At 35.2% G+C, this 24336-nt stretch overlaps 1 protein-coding gene and 1 pseudogene across 4 annotated transcripts; both read right to left on the reverse strand.

Annotated features, from left to right (window-relative positions):
- Positions 1-33: 33 nt before the first annotated feature.
- Actr6 (actin related protein 6) lies at positions 34-24103 on the reverse strand. 4 transcript variants are annotated; one of them, XM_005322379.5, is made up of 11 exons: positions 23947-24103; positions 20452-20569; positions 19211-19279; positions 17383-17506; positions 15993-16128; positions 15834-15890; positions 11218-11316; positions 11030-11108; positions 8148-8319; positions 6707-6845; positions 34-3690 (listed from the first exon to the last, which is right to left on the reverse strand). In XM_005322379.5, the coding sequence occupies exons 1-11, from the start codon at positions 24012-24014 to the stop codon at positions 3561-3563; spliced, it is 1191 nt and encodes a 396-aa protein (XP_005322436.1). In that variant the 5' UTR covers positions 24015-24103; the 3' UTR covers positions 34-3560. The 4 variants fall into 4 exon arrangements, with proteins under 4 accessions (XP_005322436.1, XP_040135447.1, XP_040135453.1 ...); XM_040279513.2 differs by lacking the exon at positions 20452-20569 and having other exon boundaries at positions 19197-19279; positions 23947-24091; XM_040279519.2 differs by lacking the exon at positions 20452-20569 and having other exon boundaries at positions 23947-23984.
- LOC120888542 (large ribosomal subunit protein eL8 pseudogene) lies at positions 17520-18993 on the reverse strand (annotated as a pseudogene).
- Positions 24104-24336: the final 233 nt, after the last annotated feature.

Consider the following 24336-nt stretch of genomic DNA (forward strand, 5'->3'; position numbering starts at 1 on the left):
AAAGGATAATTGTCTTTTATTTTTGACTACGTATTTGCTTAAAATCAGTGAATTTCTAGGCCAGGTTCTGTTAACTAGAGGAAGTATATTGTCTAGATCCAAGGTATGTTGCAAACATAGCCTGAAATGGGAAACAACATCTTTCTGAAGAAAGGCTTAGAAATTCTAATCCAGTAAGTTTAGGTGTTTTCCTTTCGGTGGTAGCTGGGCTGATTGATACATGGCTGCTAGGTCACCACTTATAGGCATAGCCATAAAAACAGGGTACAGACTTCTAAAACAAAATGGAATCCACTCCATGTCATGCTATGGGTTTCACAATTCAAATCATCTGTACTCAAAGGTAAAAATCTTTGGAAGATGCATTCACTGTCAAAAATGGGAACACTGCCATTGATAAGCCAACAGCTATTTGGGCCTGTGTCACATGCAAGACGCCCCAAAAGACTGTTTTGGTATTAGGCCACAAAGAATAATGTGTGGATCCATGTTCAAGTAGATTCCTTTCTGCTTCTGGTTGTTGTTCAATTTTTTCTGGCTATGATAAAAAAAACCCTGAGTTTTCCTTGATAGTATAAGGCGGTTTGTGATTTTCCATCTTGACCCTGTTGCTCTCTTCCCAACAGCCAGTGCCTCTCTAGTTCTTCCTCTAACCCACCAAGGCTTAAGGTACAACCTTTACTCCACTCATCCCACGCAGCCATCATTGGCTGACATGACTCCGCTATAGAAAGGATAATTAACTTCTATTAAATGTTTTTAAAGATTCTCAGGCATTAATTTCTAAGGAGAAATTCCTAACCCAACAACTACTTGCCACCTAGTGATAGCTCCATAAATTACAGTTATTAGATGTAAAAAGAATTCAATTCCTAAGGATACTGGCCATTCAATTTTAGGTTAAACATTTTGGGGGGAACTTATACACAAAGCATTTTTATTCCCTTTCCAGTCCAATTACTTGAACAGTTTACCTTTTATAGAACATTCAGTACATTTCCATGACAAGTCTGATTCATAATGCTTGAGACTTAAACATCTTTGATGCTTTAAAAGTTCAGGTATGACAGATTCTTTGCTTGACCAAACTTAAGTCAGGCTCCTAAACTTCTTCAGCTCACCTATGTACTTTCTTGTAAAATAGTTTTAACAAAGAACGCTAAGTCAGTTTAACAGGAAAACTTCTCACCCTCTGTATTTGATCAGGTTTCTCATCCTCCATCACCCCCTCGGTAATGTCTCATCACCCTGGCTTGTCTTCAGCAAAAATCCTGTTAGTCTGTTAGCAGACTCTTTTACTTCTGAAGTTTCTTCACAGTAACTTTCCATCCATTGACCCTGTCTTAGTCTATTTTTTGCTATAACAGAATGCCTGAGACTGGGTAATTTATAAAGAATAGATTTATTTATTAAGAGTTCTGGAGGCTAAGAGATTCAAGGTTGAGGGGCCCAAATATGGTCAGGGCCTTCATGTGGCATCAACCAATGGCAGCAGGCAGAAGGGCAAGAAAAACTGCATATAGGGGCAAATGCCATTTTTAAATTTTTTTAGTACTGGTGATTGAACCAGAGGCACTTTACCACTGAACTATATTCCTTTTTACTTTTTATTTTGAGACAGTCTCACTAAGTTTCTGAGGGCTTTGCTAAGTTTCTAAGGCTGGCTCTGAACTTGCAATCCTGTCTCAGCCTCCTAAGTCACTGGGCTAGAATTGATAATTTTTTTAAAAAAATATTTATTTATTTAGTTAGTTTTTTTGGCATACACAACATCTTTATTTGTACGTGGTGCTGAGGATCGAACCCAGGGCCACACGCATGCCAGGTGAGCGCGCTACCGCTTGAGCCACATCCCCAGCCCTAGAATTGATAATTTTAAAAGGTATTTGGGGGCTGACGTGTAGCTCAGTGGTACAGCACTTGACTAACATGTCCAAGGTCCTGAATTTGATCCCTGTTGCTTTTTTTTAAAAAAAGCTATTTTGATAAGGTTATTCCATATTCTCAGCAGAGTATAACAGGAGATGTTGGGCTGGGGTATATTTGAAGAATGTGACTTGAAGAATAACCCAGTTCCTCACAGGAAAAACATCTAAATTGGTAATGATAGTTTCTGCCTGTTCAGGATGAGATTGTGGGAAATCAAGAGAACTACTTTCAATGGGGGCTTACCTTTTTTATCTCCAATCATATCACCTAGAAATTCTAGCAGTTGTATTATTTGGTTGAAGAAAGTATTATGCTGCCAGCATCTTCTTGTTACATTATCTATAAATTATATGCTAATAACCAGCATCACACAAACATAATCACTTTGCAACTCTGTAATGATAACCAGACTCGGTCTAGGAATTACTGGGACCAGACCCTAACCCAATAGAATCCAAAATATGACTGGAGTAGACAGCTCTTTCACCCTACTCAACATCCATGTTTTCACCTCAATGATATTTCGGGAAAGAACTGTTTTTAAACATCTGAGTAGGGCTCTCCATCAAAGCCCCTCAAACCATAGGACTGACATATAATCCCAGGTAAGGGTAAACAGACTGCTAGGCATTTGACTCATGAGCACAATGGCACAATATTAAAAAAATAAAAGAGCTGAGATATTTTGATGGTAGGACTCTAGAAGGTCTGACTCTCAGCTTCTATAACCTAGATTCCTAAAGTTACCCTATTTTTATCCTTCCTAAGGCTGTTGGCCCAGCTTTTGCTTAGATTTTACAAACTATCTTCTGTCCTGATAACTTTTGTCTTGCTGAAGTTAACCCAAGGAAGTTTCTTCTGCTTGTAGTCCAAAAAGCCTGTGTGATCCATTCACTACTGAGTCAGCCGTTTCCTTAAACTGGAAAGCTGTACTTTTACTCTGGTGGTGGTGAGCTCAAATGCAGGGCCTTAGGCTGGGCAAGTGGTCTACTACTGAGCTACACTCCCAGTCCTAGAAAAGCTAATGTTTATGTTTAATGTTAATGTTTACTGTGGATGATACTAAAGAAATTTTTAAAACAAAACACATTTCTTCCAGAATAATAGTGACCAAAAAACCTTCAGTAACTGGCTTTAGTCTCCACTTTTCAAACATACTTTAAATAAAAAATGATTATACATACATATATTAGTCCTCTTTATTCTGTATAAATAAGATTACAACTTTTAAATAAAATGCTTAGTTCTAAGAAATAGAGAACTAAAATATGTAAACATTTTGGCTAATGCCAAGTCAAAGTCACACAAAACTACCTTCTATTGAAAACCGAGTGGGGAGACAGTTATGACTGTGTTTTCACCTATGAAGAACTCAACTGCATTCACTCTTTCATCTTCTAAGGATATTTTCAGAAACAGCATAAACAGCTCCGAAGTGAAAACTTGGGCTGAGTTACAGCTTACTACAATGACCCACCTAAGACTCTTTGAAAATTAGCCACAGATTGAAATATTTACATAAGTTCAAGACTTTGTTCAACAATGAAACATTAACACAGGTCCTTAAGCGCCTTTAAAAATAACAAATTTTTCAGTTTCAACCAATCAAAGCTTTCATTCAGAAATGTTTCTTAAATATCAAATTTCTCTTCACAGACACTGTGTCCGTTTTCTTCATAATCTTCTCTTGTAACCACCATATCTTCAAAATCGTCATTTTCTGATATCAGTTTTCCACCTTCCCAGGCATAAGTAATAGGGCTGAAAATGAAGATTAAAAAAAAATGAACCCAGATGATTTTACAGAAATTAACTGATGATTTACGGACATGAACAACTGAAAGCTTCAGACACTAATTACCAACTAAAATATTTCAAGTTCTAGCCAAATGAACTTAAAAGGAAAATCACTCAAGGCGTAGAAATAAGCAAAAGTTTCACATCAGTTAATTCAAAAGGCAAGGAATCTTGGTTACAAACCACTGTAAAATAGTGAGGTTTCTGCCCCTCAGTGCTGTGGTACATGCCTGTAATCTCAGAAACCCAGGCAGCAGAGGCAAGAAGATCTCAAGTTCAAAAAACAAAACTAAAAATAAAATAAAAATTTAAAAGGGCTGGGAATGTGGCTCAGTAGTAAAGCGCCCCATGGTTCAATCCCCAGTAACACCACACACCCAGGGGAGATGGGCTGAGGTTGTGGGTCAGTGGTAGAGCACTTGCCTAGCCTGTGTAGGCACTGGGTTTGATTCTCAGCACCGCATATGAATAAATTAATAAATAAAATAAAGTTCCACTGACAATTTTAAAAATATTTCTAAAAAAATGGGAGGGGGAGTTCTCCAATTCCCCTGATTTATCAACTCTCTATTTTGATAAAAATATAAGCTAAAAGATAACTAAAAGGAAAAATAATGTCATAATTGAGTCTAAGTTCTGCTTGTGACAAAGATATGTCACCTAATTAATTCTCATAGCAACTCATGAAAGCTATTATAACTCCACTTTATTTAGAAAGGTTAAATCTGGAATTAGGATTTAGCCTGGATTTAGGATTTAACTCAGAATTTTCAGTCTGTTCTTTTGCTGCCATATTTTATTGCAGCAATAATAAACACATTTTAAAACACTGCTTGATAAACAATTACATGCTAGGACATACACAATAGGTCAAAATTAGAGCAGATAAGATATTTAAGTTTGACTTTGCTATCTGCAACAAAAGTTACACTCTGTGTTATGACTCAATACTATTTCTACTTTTCTTCTCTCCCAATTTAAGGAGTTTCAAATCTGAAAATGGTAAAGAAAAAAGCTAAGCAAAAAATATTCTCTGTATTTCCTAACCTTTTATAAAAACAGATTTACATATATCTCTTTTATTTATATTTTTATGAAAGATATATATGTGTATACATATATAATAGATGCACAATCAAGATTTATTGAATGAAAGAATAAAAACTGGGGCTGGGGTTGTGGCTCTGTGGTAGAGCGCTCACCTAGTATGTGTGAGGCGCTAGGTTCGAGCCTCAGCATAACATAAAAATAAATAAAATAAAGGCATTGTGTCCAAATACAACTAAAAAAATATTTAAAAAAAAGAATAAAAGCTATTTCTGTGGATCCCCTGGCCTGTGATGTGTTTATGTAGGATGAAAAAATAATATTCTATGGGGCATGGTGGCACATGCTTATAATATCAGCAATTTGGGAGGCTGAGCAGAACCAACCTTAGTAACTTAGTACGACTCTGTCTCAAAATACAAAAATGACTGGGGATGTAGCTCAGTGGTAAGTACCCCTGGGTTTAATCCCCAGTACCCCCCACCCACACACACAAATGCAATATGGTTCACATTCTAAAGAGTATACAAACATTATTATTGAAAAAAATCATTCCAGTATTTAACAACTTTTTATTCCTTTATTTATTATCTATAAAAGAAAATGATCTAATGACGGTCTTCTGTTAATTGCCATTAACTTTGAAAAGTTTTTCTTTAGATTTAAAACAAAATTCTAAAATCAACTAGAGTTAGGTATGTGGGGTTTTGTTTGCAACTCTGCTACTAACACTAACGGTGGATTATTTAGACATACCTTTGGTAAGTAACTCCTAGTTACTGCTATTGTTGAATAAAAAGCCTTTGTTTATTTATAATATAAGAACAGTGAACAAGATAGCCTGTAAACCCACGCTATGGCTCTAAAATTCTACCTTAATTTTTTTATTGCTAAAGTGGAAATGACAGTATCTCTCTTTCTCATAAACAGAGTAGGAGGTAATATAAAACAATTTTAAATTAAAAAAAGACTAATTCAAATATAAAAGTTCATTGAAAACATTTAGAATTTTTAAAATTCTAAAATTTTTTAAAATTCCATATAACTTAATGGTTCAATTCTTATAATTTCTTTTTTGGGGGCAGTATACTGGAGATTGAACTCAGGGGCACTGAACCACTGAGCTACATCCTCAGCCCTTTTTTGTATTTTATTTAGAGACACAGTCTCACTGAGTTGCTTAGCACCTCGCCATTGCTGATGTTGGCTTTGAAACCATAATCCCCCTGCCTCAGCCTTCTGAGCCACTGGGATTACAGGCAAGTGCCACTGACAATTTCTATTCTTGATAGAAACTGTCAAGAAATGACATCTCGGGCTGGGGTTGTGGCTCAGTGGTAGAGTGCTCACCTGGCACAGACAAGGCCCTGGGTTCAATCCTCAGCACCACATAAAAATAAATAACTACAACTAAAAAATAAATTTTAAATTAATTAATTAATTGATTAATGATATTGTATCCAACTACAACTAAAAAATAAATATTTTTTTAAAAAAAGAAATGACATCTCAGGTAATCCAATAAATGATAATTCAATTTCTTTGCCTATAAAAATCTCTTAGGAATAAGGACTGATTTACCATATGAATTGGTCTAATGTTAGTTATGTACAAACATGATGGCTGATATTTTATACTTCATTTCATTTTTTCATATTTACTTTTTAGTTGCAGTCGGACACAATGACTTTTATTTATTTATTTTATATGTGGTGCTGAGGCGAACACTTTACTGCTGAGCCACAACCCCAGCCCTTCATTTCATTTAATTCACTAAAATGGTTTATCATTTTAATTTTTGAGATAAGAAAATGAAGATCCAACAAGTGAAATGCCAAGGTGGTAAAACCAGATTTTAAACTCAAGTCTCCTATATACCACCTTACCTACCAGATGACATCCATGCTTTATTTCTATATAAACCAACACTTACTTTTCAGGCAGCACAACAGAAACATCATAATCTGTGGGAGTGAGACATCGAACTTCTGAATAAACTCGATCCCTAAATCCTGGGAAGAGGGAATTTCCTCCTGTCAAGACAATGTTCTTAAAAAAATGTGGTTGCATTTCTTTAAAGGAAAAAAGAAAGAAGGAAAAAAATGCATTAGAAAATCTGTTCACTTAACTTTCTGGAAAGACATGGATGAGGGTTTAGGTAAGATGTGATTAAGGTTTAGAGTTATTAATTGAGAACTATACAATTTTTCAGTTTATACAAACAGTATAAACTCAGATCTATAAAAGAAAAGGCTAAAGTTAGGAGGGTAACTACTGGCTACTAATTCACATGCAAGCTATACAAATGAGTATCATCCTACCACAGACATTTGATAATTATAATCCTTCCTCTACTGTAGAATGAAAAGGTCTTTCATGAAATTTTATTTATTTATTTTTTGGGGGGGGCTTATCCCAGGGATTGAATTCGGGGGCACTCAACCACTGAGCCACATCCCCAACCCTTTTCATGAAATTTTAAACTTGAAGCCCAAATTTCCAAAGTAAGATATATTTATTCTTCAACACTTTACTTTTGAAAAAAAAAAAAAAACCCATAATCTATGACAACATTTAAAGAAAGGATCTAAGTGTGAGTGCTCATTAGATGTACCATGGCAAACATTAATGGCCATAAGGTTAGTCAGTATTAAAAGTCTACAAAAGCATCACTGAGAAATCTCATCCAATGTTTCTATTCACCAAAAAAAGGAGTTTCCTTATATTAACAAACAGAATTTCATGACATAACATTAAAGCAGTATAGAACAAAATGTTGTATATGGCATGATAGTATTTTTATACAAAATGTGAAATTAATAAAAAAACATGAAATAAATGCAAAGGTGATAGCTTTATGACCTTTCTTTCTTTTTAATGCAATGAAAGCATACTACATGTGCTAATTTTCTCTAATGCCTAGGTGGTTCCTTATGAAATAGAAAGATAAGATAGAAAAGTACTCAAACTCTGGAATATTATTTACTTAAATCATGCTTTAGGAGAACCCACAAATCACAGCAAAGTACAATAATCCAATCTCATTAAAATTAATCTTACATGTTAGTCCAAATATAACAGAATAAGTCAGTTCCATCAATAGCTGAAAACCACTAAATTGTGAAAATATAAATTTCTATTCTGTGTTAATTAGGGCTAAATTAAATAGACCATGACTTTACAAAAAAAAAAAAATTTATAATCCAAAACAAATCAGTTAAGAATTATTTAAGCACATTATGGGATCTGAAAGTCTATATAAATAAAACAGATGCCATTTACTTAAAATTATTTAGAAAAAACAGTGATCATATAGCTTATTGTTTTGAAAACTATCATTATTCTTCAATATTTTACTGTAATTATCGATGTACCTTCAGGTAAGTTTTGAATTGAATAGACAATAGCTTCTGGAATTCCCATTTCTTGGATGCCTATATCAGAAGGATTAAAGAGTATTTCTGGAACAGCAAATCTCTCATTGGCCAGACGAAGAATTTGTTCTCCAGATTTATATTTTCCACTCAACACCATCTCTTCCCTTGGCTTAAAGAAAAGTAAGATAAAAAGTTTAAGTTATATTACCTAGTTCACATGACTAAAAATAATAATAGGTATATGAATATATTAACTGTGTTCTTGGAAGTTTCAGAATTCTCAAAAACTATAAAAATCTAGCCTTAGATGGCCAAAACTATATAAATAAAACATTACTGACTCTAATATGCCTATTCCCCCAATGATAATCTAGCAGTTTTATTCCCTACATTCTAAAAAAGAAAGAAGAGCATAGAAGAAACTTCATAATCTACCTACACTGATCCAAATTTCTAGAGAAGGAACATAAAGACTTTACTATGTCTTGTGTTCCTATTACCATCTACTTTTTTTTTTTAATATATTTTTGTTTTAGTTGTAGGTGGACACAATGCCTTTATTTTTTGTTTATTTTTGTGTGGTGCCAGGGATCAAACCCAGTGCCTCACGCATGCTAGGCAAGCATTCTACCACTGAGCCACAACCCCATCCCACCATCTACTTTCATTACCCTACTTTAGATTTGACATTTATTAGACATGTAGTTCCATTCTATTAGGATTTCTTCTTTTCCTTACACACACACACACACAAAAAAAAAAAAACACCCTAAATCTTTACATTTTTTTACTATTTATTCACTCTATCAAAAATCAGTTTCCAGGGCTGGGGTTGTGGCTCAGTGGTAGGGTACTTTCCTGGCGCAGGTGAGGCACTGGGTTCGATCCTCAGTACCACATAAAAATAAATAAATAAAAATAAAGGCATTGTATCTACCTACAACTAAATAATTTTTTTTTAAAAAAATCAGTTTCCAACTGATTTAAGTAAATACATGGTTTTTATCCTTGAAATTATAATGCCAACATTATATGAGGCCAGTTTTCCTTGCTGATTTCTGACTTGTGTTTCACCTCAATAATCTGGCCAAAAAATACACACACACACACACACACACACACACACACACATACACAAAAGTTTCAGGTATGCTAAGTACTAATAATTACATAAAATTCAAGTATCTATCAACCAATCCAATGATAATAAGTTAATACTTTCCTTTTTTGAATTTTATCTTTCACATACATAATCTTTTACTTCTTATTTATGTGTACCTAAACAACATAAATTATTATTCTGTATTGGCTAAGTACATACTGCTTTCTAAAACTTGTTTTCTATTAAACATCATGTTTCTGAGATTTGTCCATGCTGATCATGTAGCTCTACTTCATTTTCACTAATGCTTATTATTTTATAAAATATATAAAAAATTTATTCTCCTGTTAATAGATATTTAGGCTGATCCCAATTTTTCACAAAAATATGTTACATGCATATCATTATAAATGTCTCCTTTTCTTTCTTTCGTTTTTTTTTCCCAGTACTGGGAATTAAAATCAGGGTCTCATGTATGCTAAGTGAGCACTCAACCACTAAGCTAAAAAAATACTCAGATAACTGGCTGTTATCAGTTCCCATTTCTTTCCTAAGGATTTTTAACTTTCCAACAGTCCTTATCAAGCAAGCAACTAGAAGGGTAAACTTCACATTTAATTGAATACAGATCTGACATTACCTAAGCTGATCAAAGGTAAGGAAAAATTACTTCATTTTAATAGCTAAGGCAAACTGCTTCTCAAAACTTTGAAAGTGCACTGTATTTTGCCCTTTTCAATCTGATCCTATTGGATAAACATTAATAAAATTCAGCACTAGGTAAACTGTCAATAATTTTTACAATGGGGTTGAAGATGTGGCTCAGTGGTAGAGGGCTTGTCTAGCATGCACAAGGCCTAATATTCAATCCCCAGCATTACCAAATTAATTAATTAATTAATTAACTTCACAACATGAAAATTACCAGTTTCTAAGTAATTTAATTATTTTTGGAGGGTGTTGGTCTTTATTGGGGATTGAATCCTATGGCCTTACACATGCTAGGCAAGCACTCCTCCACTAAGACATATTCCCAGAGCCCACTTTTTAAAAATTGTTTTTATTTCAAAATAGGGTCTTGCTAAGTTGTCCAGGCTGGCCTGAAACTTGGAATCCTTCTTCAGTCCCTGAGTAGCTGGGAATATAGGCATGTACCATAAATTAACTCTTCTTAAACAGAGAAAGATTAACCATAATATAGATAATGATCTACAGATTTGTCCCATATGCTATCATTTGGCTGATAGTTCTTTTCTTTTTTTTAATATTTAGATTTTAGTTGTAGTTGTACACAATACCATTATTTTATTTATTTATTTTTATGTGGTGCTGAAGATTGAACCCAGGGCCTCTCGCATGCTAGGCGAGCATGCTACCGCTAAGCCACAACCCCAACCCCAATTCTTTTTCTTATTTAGTGAGAAATTTACTAATCCAATCTTTATACTCATGCCTGGAGAAATGGCAACCAGAAAAGCTGTCATCAACAACTGTGTTAAGCTCTGTCAATCCCAGCTAGATGTGAAAGGCTCTTCAAACCTGACTGAAGTGGGTCACTTGAAGAAACAACACTGATAATTTTTTGGGGGTGGGGGGCAGTTTCTGGGGATTGAACTCAGGGTGCTTTACCACTGAGCTACATCCCCAACCCTTTTTAAGACAGGGCCTCGCTAAGTTGCTGAGGCTAGCCTAGAACTTGCAATCCTCCTGCCTCAGCTTCATGAGTTGCTGAGTTTACACGTGTGTGCCACATGCCTGGCACAATTTTTTAAATTACCTTACAAAAGCCCTTCTTAATTGTACTGAAGTCAGGCAAAACATAGTCTATCATTACTGTATTTTCTTCTCCTTTCAACCTGTAAAAAGAAACAATTTGTGAAATATTTTAATTATATGTAACAACATCCAAAAACCAATTTTTCAATTCTTAGATTACTAGTATACATACTTTGGATGTATACATACTTTGCAATATCCATGTCTCTGTAAAAGTCCTGAGACACATAGCATACATCTTCTTTCACTTGATTAATCACGTGTGTTTCATCCATAACGTGTAGCTGCCTAACAGAAATATATTGTAAAATTTGAAATGGAGAAAATTTGAATATAACTTACAATTATCATTTAAAACTTTTTCCTGAAATTAAATTTGGGATCACCGATTTTTTAAAATATTAAACTCTTTAATGTGTAAAATATTTTAAATTTTATGGAATACTCTCATTTCCATATCCTATTTAATCTCTATATTATTCCTCTATGGACAGGTTTTAATCCAGTTTGTAGACAAACAGCGGTGTTTAGTATTAAGGACTTCCCAACTAAAGAGCAACTAAACTTTTCTCCCAACAATTCTGAATACAATATTGCCATTATGCCTTAACATTTTGCTTTTTTTTCTAATTGTAGAAGTTTTACCCACTAGCACACAGAATCTAGCATATAAAAGATGCTTAATATTTGATATGTGAACCTAAGGAGATATAAATTTAGTGTAGTAAATAAAAAATAATAAAAAGTGGTATGATAACCTTTGAATATTTTTCTGTGCACACAGATTTTATTATATAGTTTATTTTGTTATCAAAATCAGATGAATCTGTAATATGTACTTATCCCTAATGTTGGAAGTTTAGATCAGAGAAGAAGATATTTATGTTCATTAACATGGATTTTGGAGACCTAGGTTTGAAATACAGCTGTAGCAGCCAAGTTACTTTACTTTTTTGGGACTAAATCCCATAAATGCTAACAACTACTAAACAGAATTATAAGAAGTAAATGATTATGATAATACATATGAAGTGTTTAACATAGTCTGTGTACTTAATAAAAAATTTTCTTTTTGATTTTGTATATTAAACATCTTTCTATTCCACATTTCACCTTCTCTCATGTACCAATGAGAAGAAAAACTGCCAATTGAACTGTGTCAATTCTGAGGTATCGACTATTGGAAAATTCAACATTTTGAAGATTAAAATGTGGGGGGAAAACACAACTCAGAATCCATGAAATATAGGCATTTTTATCTATATATCTAATTACCTCATTACTTAGTCATATACTAGGACACAGAATATCAAATAATTTTAGTCTCTTAGCATATTTCAAAATTGTTTACCAGAAAGGTTATTTCAAGTTGTATTCTTATCAGTAATCAATAAATGTCCATATAAAAAGTCTGCAACATCATTTGAAAAAAAATTATGTTGTAAAAACAGCATTTTGTTATTTTTCTCTACTGAGAAGTAAATACCAAGAGAAGAGGAATTCTATTATTTGTTTTATCTAAGTATCCCAAGATCCTAAGTAATAATATTTGCTGAATTGCATCTGTGATATTATTATAGGAAATGTAACTTTTTTTTTTAAAATGGTACTGGAGATTGATTCATGTCAATTTACTTCTTAGACTTATGTTTACCTTAGTTTTGATTACAAAGGCTTTTTGACCATTTATAAGGTTTAAAATTGTGATATAAGTTAAAACACAAAAGCTGTCAAAACCTATCCTGATAGTATGGTTCCCAGAGCCTGGGAAGGATAAGTGAGAGGTAGAGGAGAAGATAGAATGGTTCACAGGTACAGGGGTACAGCTGAAAAGGAGGAAAATTTCTATGTTCTATAGTAAAGTAAGACAGTGATGGTTGACAACAGCTATTTAAATATTTCAAAATAGCTAGCAGAGGGGATTTTGAACATTCCCAATATAAACAAATAATAAATGTCTGAAGTGATACGTATGCCTACTATACTGATCTGATATTACACACTGGTATATATGAGTACTGAAATCACACCATATAAACTATAAGTATGTACAAGTACTATGTGTGAATTAAAACTAATATAAATATGTGTGTGTTTGTGTGTGAGTATGTATGTACATTTGTACACACATAAATCTTATCCTGTTAGGAGCTGGTGGTTTTCCAGACCTGAGGAGGACACAGGGGAGTTTGGATGCAGTCATCTTCTGCTTGAATTGTGCTGTGGTTTTATGGGTATGTTCACTTTTTTTTTTTTTTTTTAATACTTATTTATTTTTATTTTTTCTTAGTTCTCGGCGGACACAACATCTTTGTTTGTACTTGGTGCTGAGGGTCGAACCCGGGCCGCAGGCATGCCAAGCGAGCGCGCTACCGCTTGAGCCACATCCCCAGCTCCAGTATGTTCACTTTTTGAAAATTCAGTTGTAGACTCATGGTGTGCATCCTCTTCTGTACACATGACTTATTTCAATAAATTTTCAATAAAGTTGCATGGAAGAAAATATATCAGGTACTATTTCTTCCACTGTTTTTATGCTTACCACTCAGTTAACATTTTCTTGCTGTGCTTTTTGTTTATCTTTGCAGTGCTAGGGATTGAACTCAGAACTTTGCACATATTAGGCAAGAACTCCACCACTGAGCTACTTCTCCTGCCCTCTTTGTGTGTGTGTGTGTTTGTATATGTCTAAAAATCCTGATCTGCCTCAACATTGTCTCCCTTTCCAGCTTGTTGCCTCTAATGTGACTGGGGTGGGGAATTAAATATCCAAACTTACTGAAACTGAGCCCAATTATTTTTTGGTTTCATACTGAATAACACTGACATAAACAAAATGTAAATGTTATTCATGAGTTTTCTATTTTTTAGAATATTTAAATAAGGCAAGACAGAATGAACTATAAAAAGTAGCATATAAGGGCTGGCGTTGTGGCTCAGAGGCAGAGTGCTCATCTAGCATGTGTGAGGCCCTGGGTTGGATCCTCAGCACCACATAAAAATAAATAAATAAAATAAAGATATTGTGTCCAACTAAAATAAACAAATATTTTTTTTAAAGTAGCATATAACTGTTATAAACTCAATAATTAAGAAGGCCCAGAACTCAGTAGACTGAGGCAGAATAAGAACTTTGAGGCCAGCCTGGGCAACTTTGTGAGACTCCATTTCAAAATAAAATATAAAGGGCTGGGAATATAGCTCAGTGTTAGAGCATGTGAGGCACTGAGTTCTATCCCCAGTATGGAGGTGGGGAGAACAGGAAATGGTATAGCATTATGCTTAATGAAAAGAATCAATCTCTAAAGGTTATTATATGATTCTGTAACATTCTTAAAATAATAAAAACATAGAGATGGAAAAGAGATAGGAATAGAATGAGTGTTATGGTTTTTATATGAGGTGACACGCCCCTCTCCCGCCAAAGCTCATGTGTGAGACAATACAGTAAAGTTTCAAGGTGAAATAACTGGTTTGAGGGGCTTAACCTAATCAGTACATTGATCCACTTGAATGGAAACTGAGTAGTGACTGCTAATAGGTAGGGTATGGCTAGAGGAGGTAGGTCACTGAGGGCATGTCTTTGGGGTTTATATTTTGTCCCTGGCGAGTGGAGCTGTTTTCCTTTTCCATATCTTTCTACCATGATGTTCTGCCTCACCTTAGGCCCAGAGATATGGAGTTGGTGTCTATGGAATGAGATCATGGAAACTATAAGCCCCAACTAAACTTTCCCTGCTCTATGTTGTTCTTGTTAGATCTTTTGGTCCCAGCAATGCAAAAGTTAACTAAAACACTAGTGGAAAAAATATAAAGCGGTAATACAGGGGCTGGGGTTGTGGCTCAATGACAGACTGCTGGCCTAGCATGTGTGAGGCACCAGGTTTGATGCTCAGCATCGCATGAAAATAAATAAATAAAATAAAGGTATTGTGTTTGACTGCAACCAAACAAATATTTTTTTAAAAAAGGAGGCAATACAAAAAGTTCCTTTGTGGTGATTATATAGCTTTACACATGGAATAACTATGCATGCATTTATACAAATTAATGCATGTAAAAACTGGTAAAACCTGAATATGGTCTGTGGTCTAGTTAATAACATTGTATCAATGTCGATTTCATTGGGTTGATACTGTATTATAGTTTATTAAAGTAACACCAGTCTATCATTTTTACAACTTTCCAAGTCTGTGATTATTTCAAAATAAAAAGGAAAAAGTTTTAATGGACTAAGGTTAGGTGGGTGCAGTGATACATTCCTATAATTCTACTGACTCAGGAGGCATAAGGCAGGAGGGTCACTAGTTCAAGGCCAGCCTCAGCAATTTAGCGAGACTCTGTCTCAAAATTAAAAGTTAAAAAAAAGAAAGAAAGAAAGAAACAGAAATATCAATAGTAATGCCTACAGAGATTAAAAACATAAAGACACAATTCAAATGTTATACTTTTGTGTGAAAGTGGGTCTGACCTGAGAGGCAAAGAGGGGAGATCTGGTTTCCTTTTTAGTTCCCTTTCCTTTGTATGCATTTGAAATTTGTTTTACCATGTTCAAATACATTATAATTTTTAATACATAATCAATATGTTAAATTCCCTAGAATTCAGAAATGTATTTTTGGTAGGCACTATCATTATATATTCTCAAAAGCTTTCCAATTCAAACATCATTAGTATATATTTTTAAGCATGATTTGAATTGCTGCCTGAAACTACAACTAAAAGAAAGAAATAATTTTAAATTATTCTAGAAAGTTCATTCCCAGTACCTCATATCCTCTGAAAGAATCAAATCTAAGTATTACCTGTAAGATATGATTTCCTTTAGATGGTTGGTTAAAAGTTTTCCTCCCACATTTATCCTAAAAGAGAAGAATTCAACTTTGGTTCAGTTATCACATATTCCATCCTAAGAAATAATATGCAAATAAGATGAAATAACATGAAAACTAAATGCAACTCACCGAATAATTGCTTCTTTTTTCTTTTTACTTCTACAATAAGGAACTATATGTGTAAAGGAATATCCACTATCAACAATGATACAGCATAATTCAGAAGGATTATCTCGGAAATACCTATGTGCACTGAGAGCCCCAGCTATAAGAAAAAATGAATGTGTTAAATAAAAGTATACCATTAGTTTAAAGCAATAAAGAAAGATAGCAGACTAAAGCAAGCACAAAGATGAAAATTTCCCTTTAACTATAAGAAAAATGTTAATTTATAATAATATTCAAAACTTTCACAAGACGTTTGTAATGTTTAATTTTTTAAAAAATCATACAAGGTAAATATAAAAAGAAATTTGTGATCAGTTTTCAAAAGTAAAGTTCACAGTTTATAAAAATTAGTGCAGCAGCTAATTTTTACTGAGGATTTATATGCCAGACTTTATTCTAAACTCTATATAATGAGTGTGGGTTTTAATATACAGAAGAATCCCAACTTACAGATGAGGAACCTGAAATACAGGGATTTAAATAATTTTTCCTAGGGTATACAATTAGAAAGTAGCAGAACCAGCACTCAAACCTAGGTAATGTGCTTTAGAGCAGGATCTCTCAACCTCAGAACCACTGACATTCTGAGTCAGATAAGTCCTTCATTGGGGACTTTCTTGTGCATCACAGGATGCACAGCAGCATTTGTGACATATACCCACTAGATGCCATGAGCATCCTCCTAGTTGCAACAACTAAAAGTGTCTCTGAATACTGCCAAATATTCCCTGGGAGACAAAAAACCCATTAGTTGAGACTATTTCTAGAGATTATGCTCTTAACCATTAGAGCATACTGTTGCTTACACAGACTTAAAAGTTTAAATGCTTTCATGTATACAATTAGATGATATTACCATATCCTTTAATAAACTTGCTTTTAGGTCATTTTTCTTCATATTAAGTAACAGTGTAAGCTATATAATTTCAATAATATAAATAGCAAATAGCAATGACAGAAAATGAACCCAATAATCTTTTGGAGACTAGACTATGTGACTAATAATTTCATTGGAGAAATATCATATTAGCACAAATGTACTGAGAGGTGCAATTATATAAACTAAAGGTCCTAAAGAATGCCACCCAGTATTTTTAGAGTTTCTTTACCCTATTTTTTTTTTTTTTTTTGGTGGCATAGGGGATTGAACTCAGAGGAGCTCTCCCATGGAGCCACATGTACAGTCCCTTTTTTAATTTTTGTTTTGAGACAGGGTCTTGCTAAATTGCCAAGGCTAGCTTCAAACTTGTGATCCTCCTGCCTCACCCTCCAGAGTAAGTAGGGTTACAGGTGTGCACTATTGCACCAGACTCACGTAGTTCAATTTTAATGAAAACTCTTTTTAACTTACCATTTACTCTTAATACTGCTTGGAACTGATATTCTTCAAATAGAATTTCATTCATTGATTCTTGAATTGAAGTGAAGTTAAAATATGGTTCTGTGATAATAATATTAGTATCTAAAAAATCAACCTATGGGAGGAAAAAAAAATCCCCAAAAGTTTTATAATTTGTAGTGACTATCATCAACATTTGTTTTAAATATGAAAACAAAATGATTTAATCACCACAATAAACCCAACTCATTATTTTTCCCACTTAATAGATGAGAAAATTGAAACAGTAAAGTTGAATAAGTTACCAAGCTTCATATAGCTACTTAGAGACAAAGCTAGGATTTAACCTCAGGGAGTCTGATTAGAGAATCTATGCACTTAACTATTGTACAATCCTACTTTTCTTAATGGTAGCATTAATAAAATGTTATCAAACTGTTAAAAATAATTATGAAATAACAATGAATGATAAAACTACAAGTAGCAGGGCCACTGCTATGTTGTTTTTAAAAGGAAAAAAGCAAGAAGCTTCAAGATGGGGCAGGGGTTGTGGCTTGGTGGTAGGATGCTTGCCTAGGATGTGTGAGGCACTGAGTTCCATCCTCAGTACTACATAAAAATAAAGGTACTGTGTTGACCTACAACTAAAAAAAATTAGAAGTTTCAAGGTATGAATTTAAAGATTACATAAATCTCCCTACAAGTTTGTTGTTGTTGTTTTTTGCAGAATTTTTATGTACAGAAAAATCAGGGAATCCCCATCTAAAAACGCAGTGTATGTTTAACCCAATTTATAGTGGCCATTTCTTTAACTTTTTTCTTTTCCAACTGGACAATTCAAGCCACAGATTTTGGACCCAGAACACTGCCTCTCCAGTGATGGTGGATCTCATTATATCTGTCTTTGACTGGTCTTGACAGCTTCAACTAGCTTATCTAGACCCCCTTTGTCTTCTGAGTTAACCTGTGTGAAGGTGAGGATGGTGCAGGTCTTCCTGTGAGCAAGATGTCCTAGTCTGATCTCCCTTCCCCTTTCTAATGTAATGCAACAGGGAATCCCCATCTAAAGACACAGATGGGCAGGAAGACATTCAGCTTGATCATATCTTGTGCAATCACCACCAGCTGAGCATTCTTGTTTTCTACCAAGGTGGTAACAATATTAACCTCTGCTCAAAAGATAGGTATTCTCTTAGTGGGAACATCCCCTATGCTGACAGCTTTCTTCTCAGCTCAGGCCAGTAGTCCTTTTGTCTCTTGCTTTGCTTCTCGTGTGCATTTGTGCATCAGCTTAAACAGTCTAATATGTGTGTGGCAGTCCACAGCCTGTATAAATTGGTCAATCACAGGATGCACTTTCAGCCATCTATAGCTGGAAGGCCCTTTGCAGCTGTAGACAGATATAGTGGGGCCATTTAACAAGTGGAAGAAAGGCAGTATGTTTTATCCAATACCAAAATTATTAGGCCCTTTCTCATACAGGGGATCTACCATCTTGATCTCTTGCTTCTTCTTGACAGCAGGGCCAGGGCCACTTGCTTTCCCCTTGGTCTTCTTTCCTTTGGCATCTTGGGTGGCTGAAGGAAAGTGCTCTCCCACCCATTCTTCAGAAGTAATAACATTTTATACATTGTTTCAATATATCTCTACTCAGACTACATTCTACTTATTTGCATTTATTAAATACTTAGAAAATCAAAGCTAGACAAAGCTATCTTTAAAAGATTGAAATATGTAACCGAAACATTCATAAATCTGTAAATCTTAAAGTGTAAGATTGAATTTTTCATTAGAATAAGACATGGAAATAGAATTTGAATACATACTCTTAATTTGTTACCTGATACATTTCTTTTCCAAAAAGGTAATCCCAAACTTGTCTTTGAACATCCCAATTCACCAAGTAGCCCTAAAAAATTTTTAATAAATTTAATTAGCAAAAATATTTGAGCAATTTTTAAAAATCAGATTAATATATTCTAAATCATTGAGTTCTATCTCTTTATGGTTACCTTTTCAGTCTAATGCTGTATGAGTATCAAACCAATTATATTGATATGTTGTGTTTTTTTTAATTTTTTAAAAATATCTTTATTTATTTTTATGTGGTGCTGAGGATCAAACCCAGTGCCTTACATGTGCGAGGCAAGTGCTCTGCCACTGAGCCACAATTATCCCAGCCCGTTTTTCTCTTTTTTTAAAACAAAACAAAACAACTGCAGGCATGGTGGCACATGCTTGTAATCTCACCAACTTAAAAAGCTGAGGCAGAAGGATTGCCAGTTTGAGGCCAGCCTTGGAAATTTAATGAGACTCCAACTTGAAATAAAATATTAAAACAAAGGGTTGGGGATGTCACTCAGTGGTAGATTGGTCTTAGGTTCAATCCCCAGTACCACGTACACACACGCAAAGTTTAAAAATTTGTAAATTAATGAAACCATAATGTCAAGGGTTCAGAGGACACACCAATATATAGGATGCTTTTCTATACTTTTTTCTTAAATTCATGTGTGCACATGAATTGAGATTTAAGTAAAATTCAGTATTCACAACCAATAACTAAATCATGGTCACTTATTTTAACTAAGACAATTTCAATTTTGGGTTTTAATTAAATATCAGTTAAAATTTAGGTTAACTTTTCTCAGAGATGTAAAAATATTTTTAATTTTGTCCCTAGCATAGCACCACAAAAAATAAAGTAAAACAACAAAATTTTTTATACATATGCACAACATAATATATACACCTTGTGTCAATAACACTAGAAACAATAATTAGACTACTTTTAAAAAATATTTTATTTTCTAGTTATAGGTGGACATAATACTTTTCATTTTATTTTTATGTGGTGCTGAGGATCGAACCTGGTACCTCACACATGGTAGCGCTCTACCTCTGAGCCACAACCCCAGCCCCTAGATTACTTTTTTTTTAATATTTATTTTTTAGTAGTAGTTGAACACAATACCTTTATTTTATTTATTTATTTTTATGTGTGCTGAGGATTGAACCCAGGGCCTGGCACAAGCTAGGTGAGTGCTCTACCAATAAGCCACAACCCCAGCCCTGGATTACCTTTTGAAAAGGAAGGATATAGAAGAGTCCAGAAGGGTCTTTTATTTCATCTATCTGGTTAGCAGTAAAAGTTTTAAGGCGTGCTGTTTTTGACCTGAATTGACAATTAGGAATAACCCTAGAAACAAAGAAACAAATGATATAATTATCCCCTAAATATTTAGTTCTTATTCCTACATATGTAATTTTTAAAATGCCTTTATTTAACCATCATCCTGAAGGTCAAAATACCCAAAGCAAGTATTATTCATTCTGTCTTTAAATAATTTGAAAATGCTTTTTAAAAAATGATTGTAGTATGTACCACATTCTATACTGGACCCTTTATCTTTCTCAAATTATCTTCTAGAAACCATTATGGGTGGATATTAGTTCTGCCACTGCACGATAACAATCAGGGCTTTAGTAAAGGTCCTAGTCTTTCTGTCTTTAATGTGGAAACTCTTTAATACAATTCTGGTAAAAGATACAGAAGTTCAAAATTCTGGCCATAAAATTGTGTTTTCCTGAAACCAAAGATTTTTTAAAATTTATTTATTTATTTTAATTAGGTATATATGACAACAATTTGATTCATTGTACCCAACTGCAGCACAACTTTTCGTTTCTCTGGTTGTACAGGATGTAGCATCACACTGTAAGTGCAGTCAACGAAACCAAAGATCCTAATTTTAATCAATAAGATGCTATAGGGTATAAGTAGGAACTACATTTAAATTGGTTGCTGCTCACCATAAGTTTACAATGTGGGTAGGAAAGCAAACAAGAGCCATTGTCAAACACATTTGTATGCATACACCACAGGCACAATGATGTTAGGATAATGCTGCAGTACCAGCTTATTTCAATTTCTGTACTGTTAGCACTTTCTCTACATGTTTAAATATGCTTGGAGGACATAATTTTAGCAGATTTGCTGTTCTTGATTTTTTTTTTTTTTTTGTACCAGGGATGGAACCCAGGGTGCTTAACCACTGAGCCACATTTTAATTTTTTTTCTTTTGAGACAGGGTCATATTAAGATATTAAGTCCCTTAGGGCCTTGCTAAGTTGTAGTGGCACCCCCTCCTCCACAAAAAAGTCTTAACTGGGCTTCTCCAGAAATCTTCACCATGGCTGATTTTAGGAATATCAGCAAAAGAGTCTCTGCAAAAGAGTTCAATGTAGATAAACTACCTATTTTCATGCTTCCTTATTTTCTTGGCCACTAGCCTGGAAGAAATCGGAATTCCAGCTGCTGGACACCCCCTTACTAGTTTTTCACACACACTTATCCAGTATAGTAGTTTGTAGACATGTAAACAAGGCCACTGGCCTTGAGCTGGGCTTCACAGAGATGTCTACATTTTTAAGATAAGTTACTAATTCGGCTCCATGGTAACAGCTGGCAGGGGGAGGAAGAAAGGGGAGAAGCAGCTCTCCCCTTTTCAGGTGTTGTCCTTGAAGGGTTAACTTGTCCACAACAGCGAAAGAAAAAGCTGCTTTTCTGTAAACTCCTGCAGACTGAACTTCTGAGCCCCTCCCCTTACACGCTGGGTATAAAATTCTGAAACTACCTGAACTCGGGGTTCAGGGGATTAATTGTTTACAGCAAAAGCTGTGCCCTCTGAACCTGGCTGCAACCAAATAAAACTGTTTCCCTCTATCTTCGGTGCCTTGTCCCGTCTGTCCCTACAACAAAGTCACTAAGTCACTGAGGCTGACTTTGAACTTTAGGATCCTGCTGCCTCAGCCTTTCAGGATTACAGGCATGCACCACTGTGCAAGGACTGTTCTTGATTATTTAGCATGCTTTGCTTTTTTCTTTAGTTTTCTAACTGTGCATAGTGTCTATAAATAACTTTAAAATTTTTCTGTAATTATGGAGAACCTCTAGTTAATTCTCTAAGTGATAACAGAATTGAGATCAAGGATATGAACAGTAAGCACACTGCCAAAATATTTTCCAGAAAGAATGTAATGTACATTTCTACTCAGTCTGATTTCCCTCTTCATAAAGAAATAAGTCAGGCATGGTGGCAGGCATCTGTAGTCCCAGCTACTTGAGAGGCTAATGCAGGAGGATCACTCAAGTACAAGAGCTTCAGGCCAGGCTGAGGAACAAAGTGAGAACCTGTCTCAAAAGAAAAACAAGCCAGACATGGCTGTGCACACCTGTGATCTCAGCAAACTAGGAGGCTGAGAAAGGAGGATTGCAAGTTTGAGGACAGCCTCAGCAAATTAGCAAGGCCTGCCTCAAAATAAAAAATAAATAAAAGGGGCTGGGGAAAAACTTTTTAAAAATAAAAAGGCAGCTCGGTAACAAAGTGCCCCTGGGTTCAATTCTCTCTACAAAAACAAAAACATAACAAAAAGGCAGGGGAAAAAAGACAATTAAAAGAAGTTAAAGTGCCAGGCACAGGGCACACCTGCAATCCTAGCGGCTCTGGAGGCTGAGGCAGGAGGATCATGATTTCAAACCCAGCCTCAGCAAAAGCAAGGTGCTAAGCAACTCAGACCTTGTCTCTAAATAAAATACAAAATAGGACTGAGGACGTGGCTCAGTGGTTGAGTACCCCTAAGTTCAATCCCCAGTACCTTCTTTCTCTCCCGCCACACACACATAAAAGTTAAGTACAACACTGGGGATAGAATTCAGTGGTAGAGCGCTTGCCTCAAAGGTGCATTTGCTGATTTCTGGATTTCTGGAGAAGCCTAGTTAAGATTTTTTTTTGTGGAGGAGGGGGTTCCACTACAACTTAGCAAGGCCCTAAGGGACTTAGTATGACCCTGTCTCAAAAGAAAAAAATAAAAATATGGCTCAGCGGTTAAGCACCCCTGGGTTCCATCCCTGGTACCAAAAAAAAAAAAAAAAAAAAAATCAAGAACAGCAAATCAGCAGATTCAATAGATTCAATCCCCAGCACCAGTACAAAAAGAGAGGGAAAAATGATAAGAAAAAGAATCCTTCGTGAATTTGATCAGGTCTTTACATGTCGGCTTCAACACAAACACATTTTATGAATACACGTCTTCTGAATGTCATTGTAGTATTACCGTATAAGTGACCGACCAGGTTAGCCAGTGGACTTCAAAGTCTTCAATGTCTCTAGATCCTAGACGGTGATTTTTTAACTTTTGGGGGGTCATAGAACCCTTTGGGGATCTGATGAAACCTATAATCACGTTTTCAGAAAATGCAGCTATACCAAAAATGTTGCCCACAATTTTTGAAGGTTCCTGAATTTTGTAGACCTACCCCTCAGTCAGTAACTCATGTCTTGAAGCCTGTTAGGAAACGAAACATACATCCCACTTCCGGAGCTGCGCATCCCAAAACTAAAACCAAAATCAATTCCAGTTCAAAGCATGACAACCTCCAACCCAGCTCCAACCTGCGCATCCCCAGTCTCAGGTTAGAGCCGCGCGAGGGCGTTTCACTGACGTTAGGCATTGAAGCTTAGCATGCGAAACTACTGAGCATAGTCTTGTCCCCCGGAGAAAGCCAATACTTACGAGACATTTTCATGGCTGTAACCGATTTTGGCATTGTAGGCTCCATTATCCAACACTAAAGTCGTCATTTTAGCACTAACCACACCTACGCAACCCTCTTCTTTCCTTTCTGACCCTTCTGCTCAGGCTTTTTCCGGCTCTCTATGGTTTGGTGGGCGGAGCGATATACCTCACTTCCGGCTACCTTAGCAACGGAGGATGCCGGAAGTGAGTGAGACCGCTTGTTAGCAGGCATCCATCGTTTCCAAGCCTAACCTGTTTAGGTGGTGGCTAGATTCTACAAGAGTAGAAAAATGCAAAGTCCATTGAGTTGCGCCTGCAAGTGTCTTCTAACCCCTGTAGCGAACCGGGATTTTTTTAGTGGCCCGTCTTTGAACAGAATTGTTCAAA

Source organism: Ictidomys tridecemlineatus, chromosome 6 (assembly GCF_052094955.1).
Source record: "Ictidomys tridecemlineatus isolate mIctTri1 chromosome 6, mIctTri1.hap1, whole genome shotgun sequence".
Classification (NCBI taxonomy): Eukaryota; Metazoa; Chordata; class Mammalia; order Rodentia; family Sciuridae; genus Ictidomys; species Ictidomys tridecemlineatus.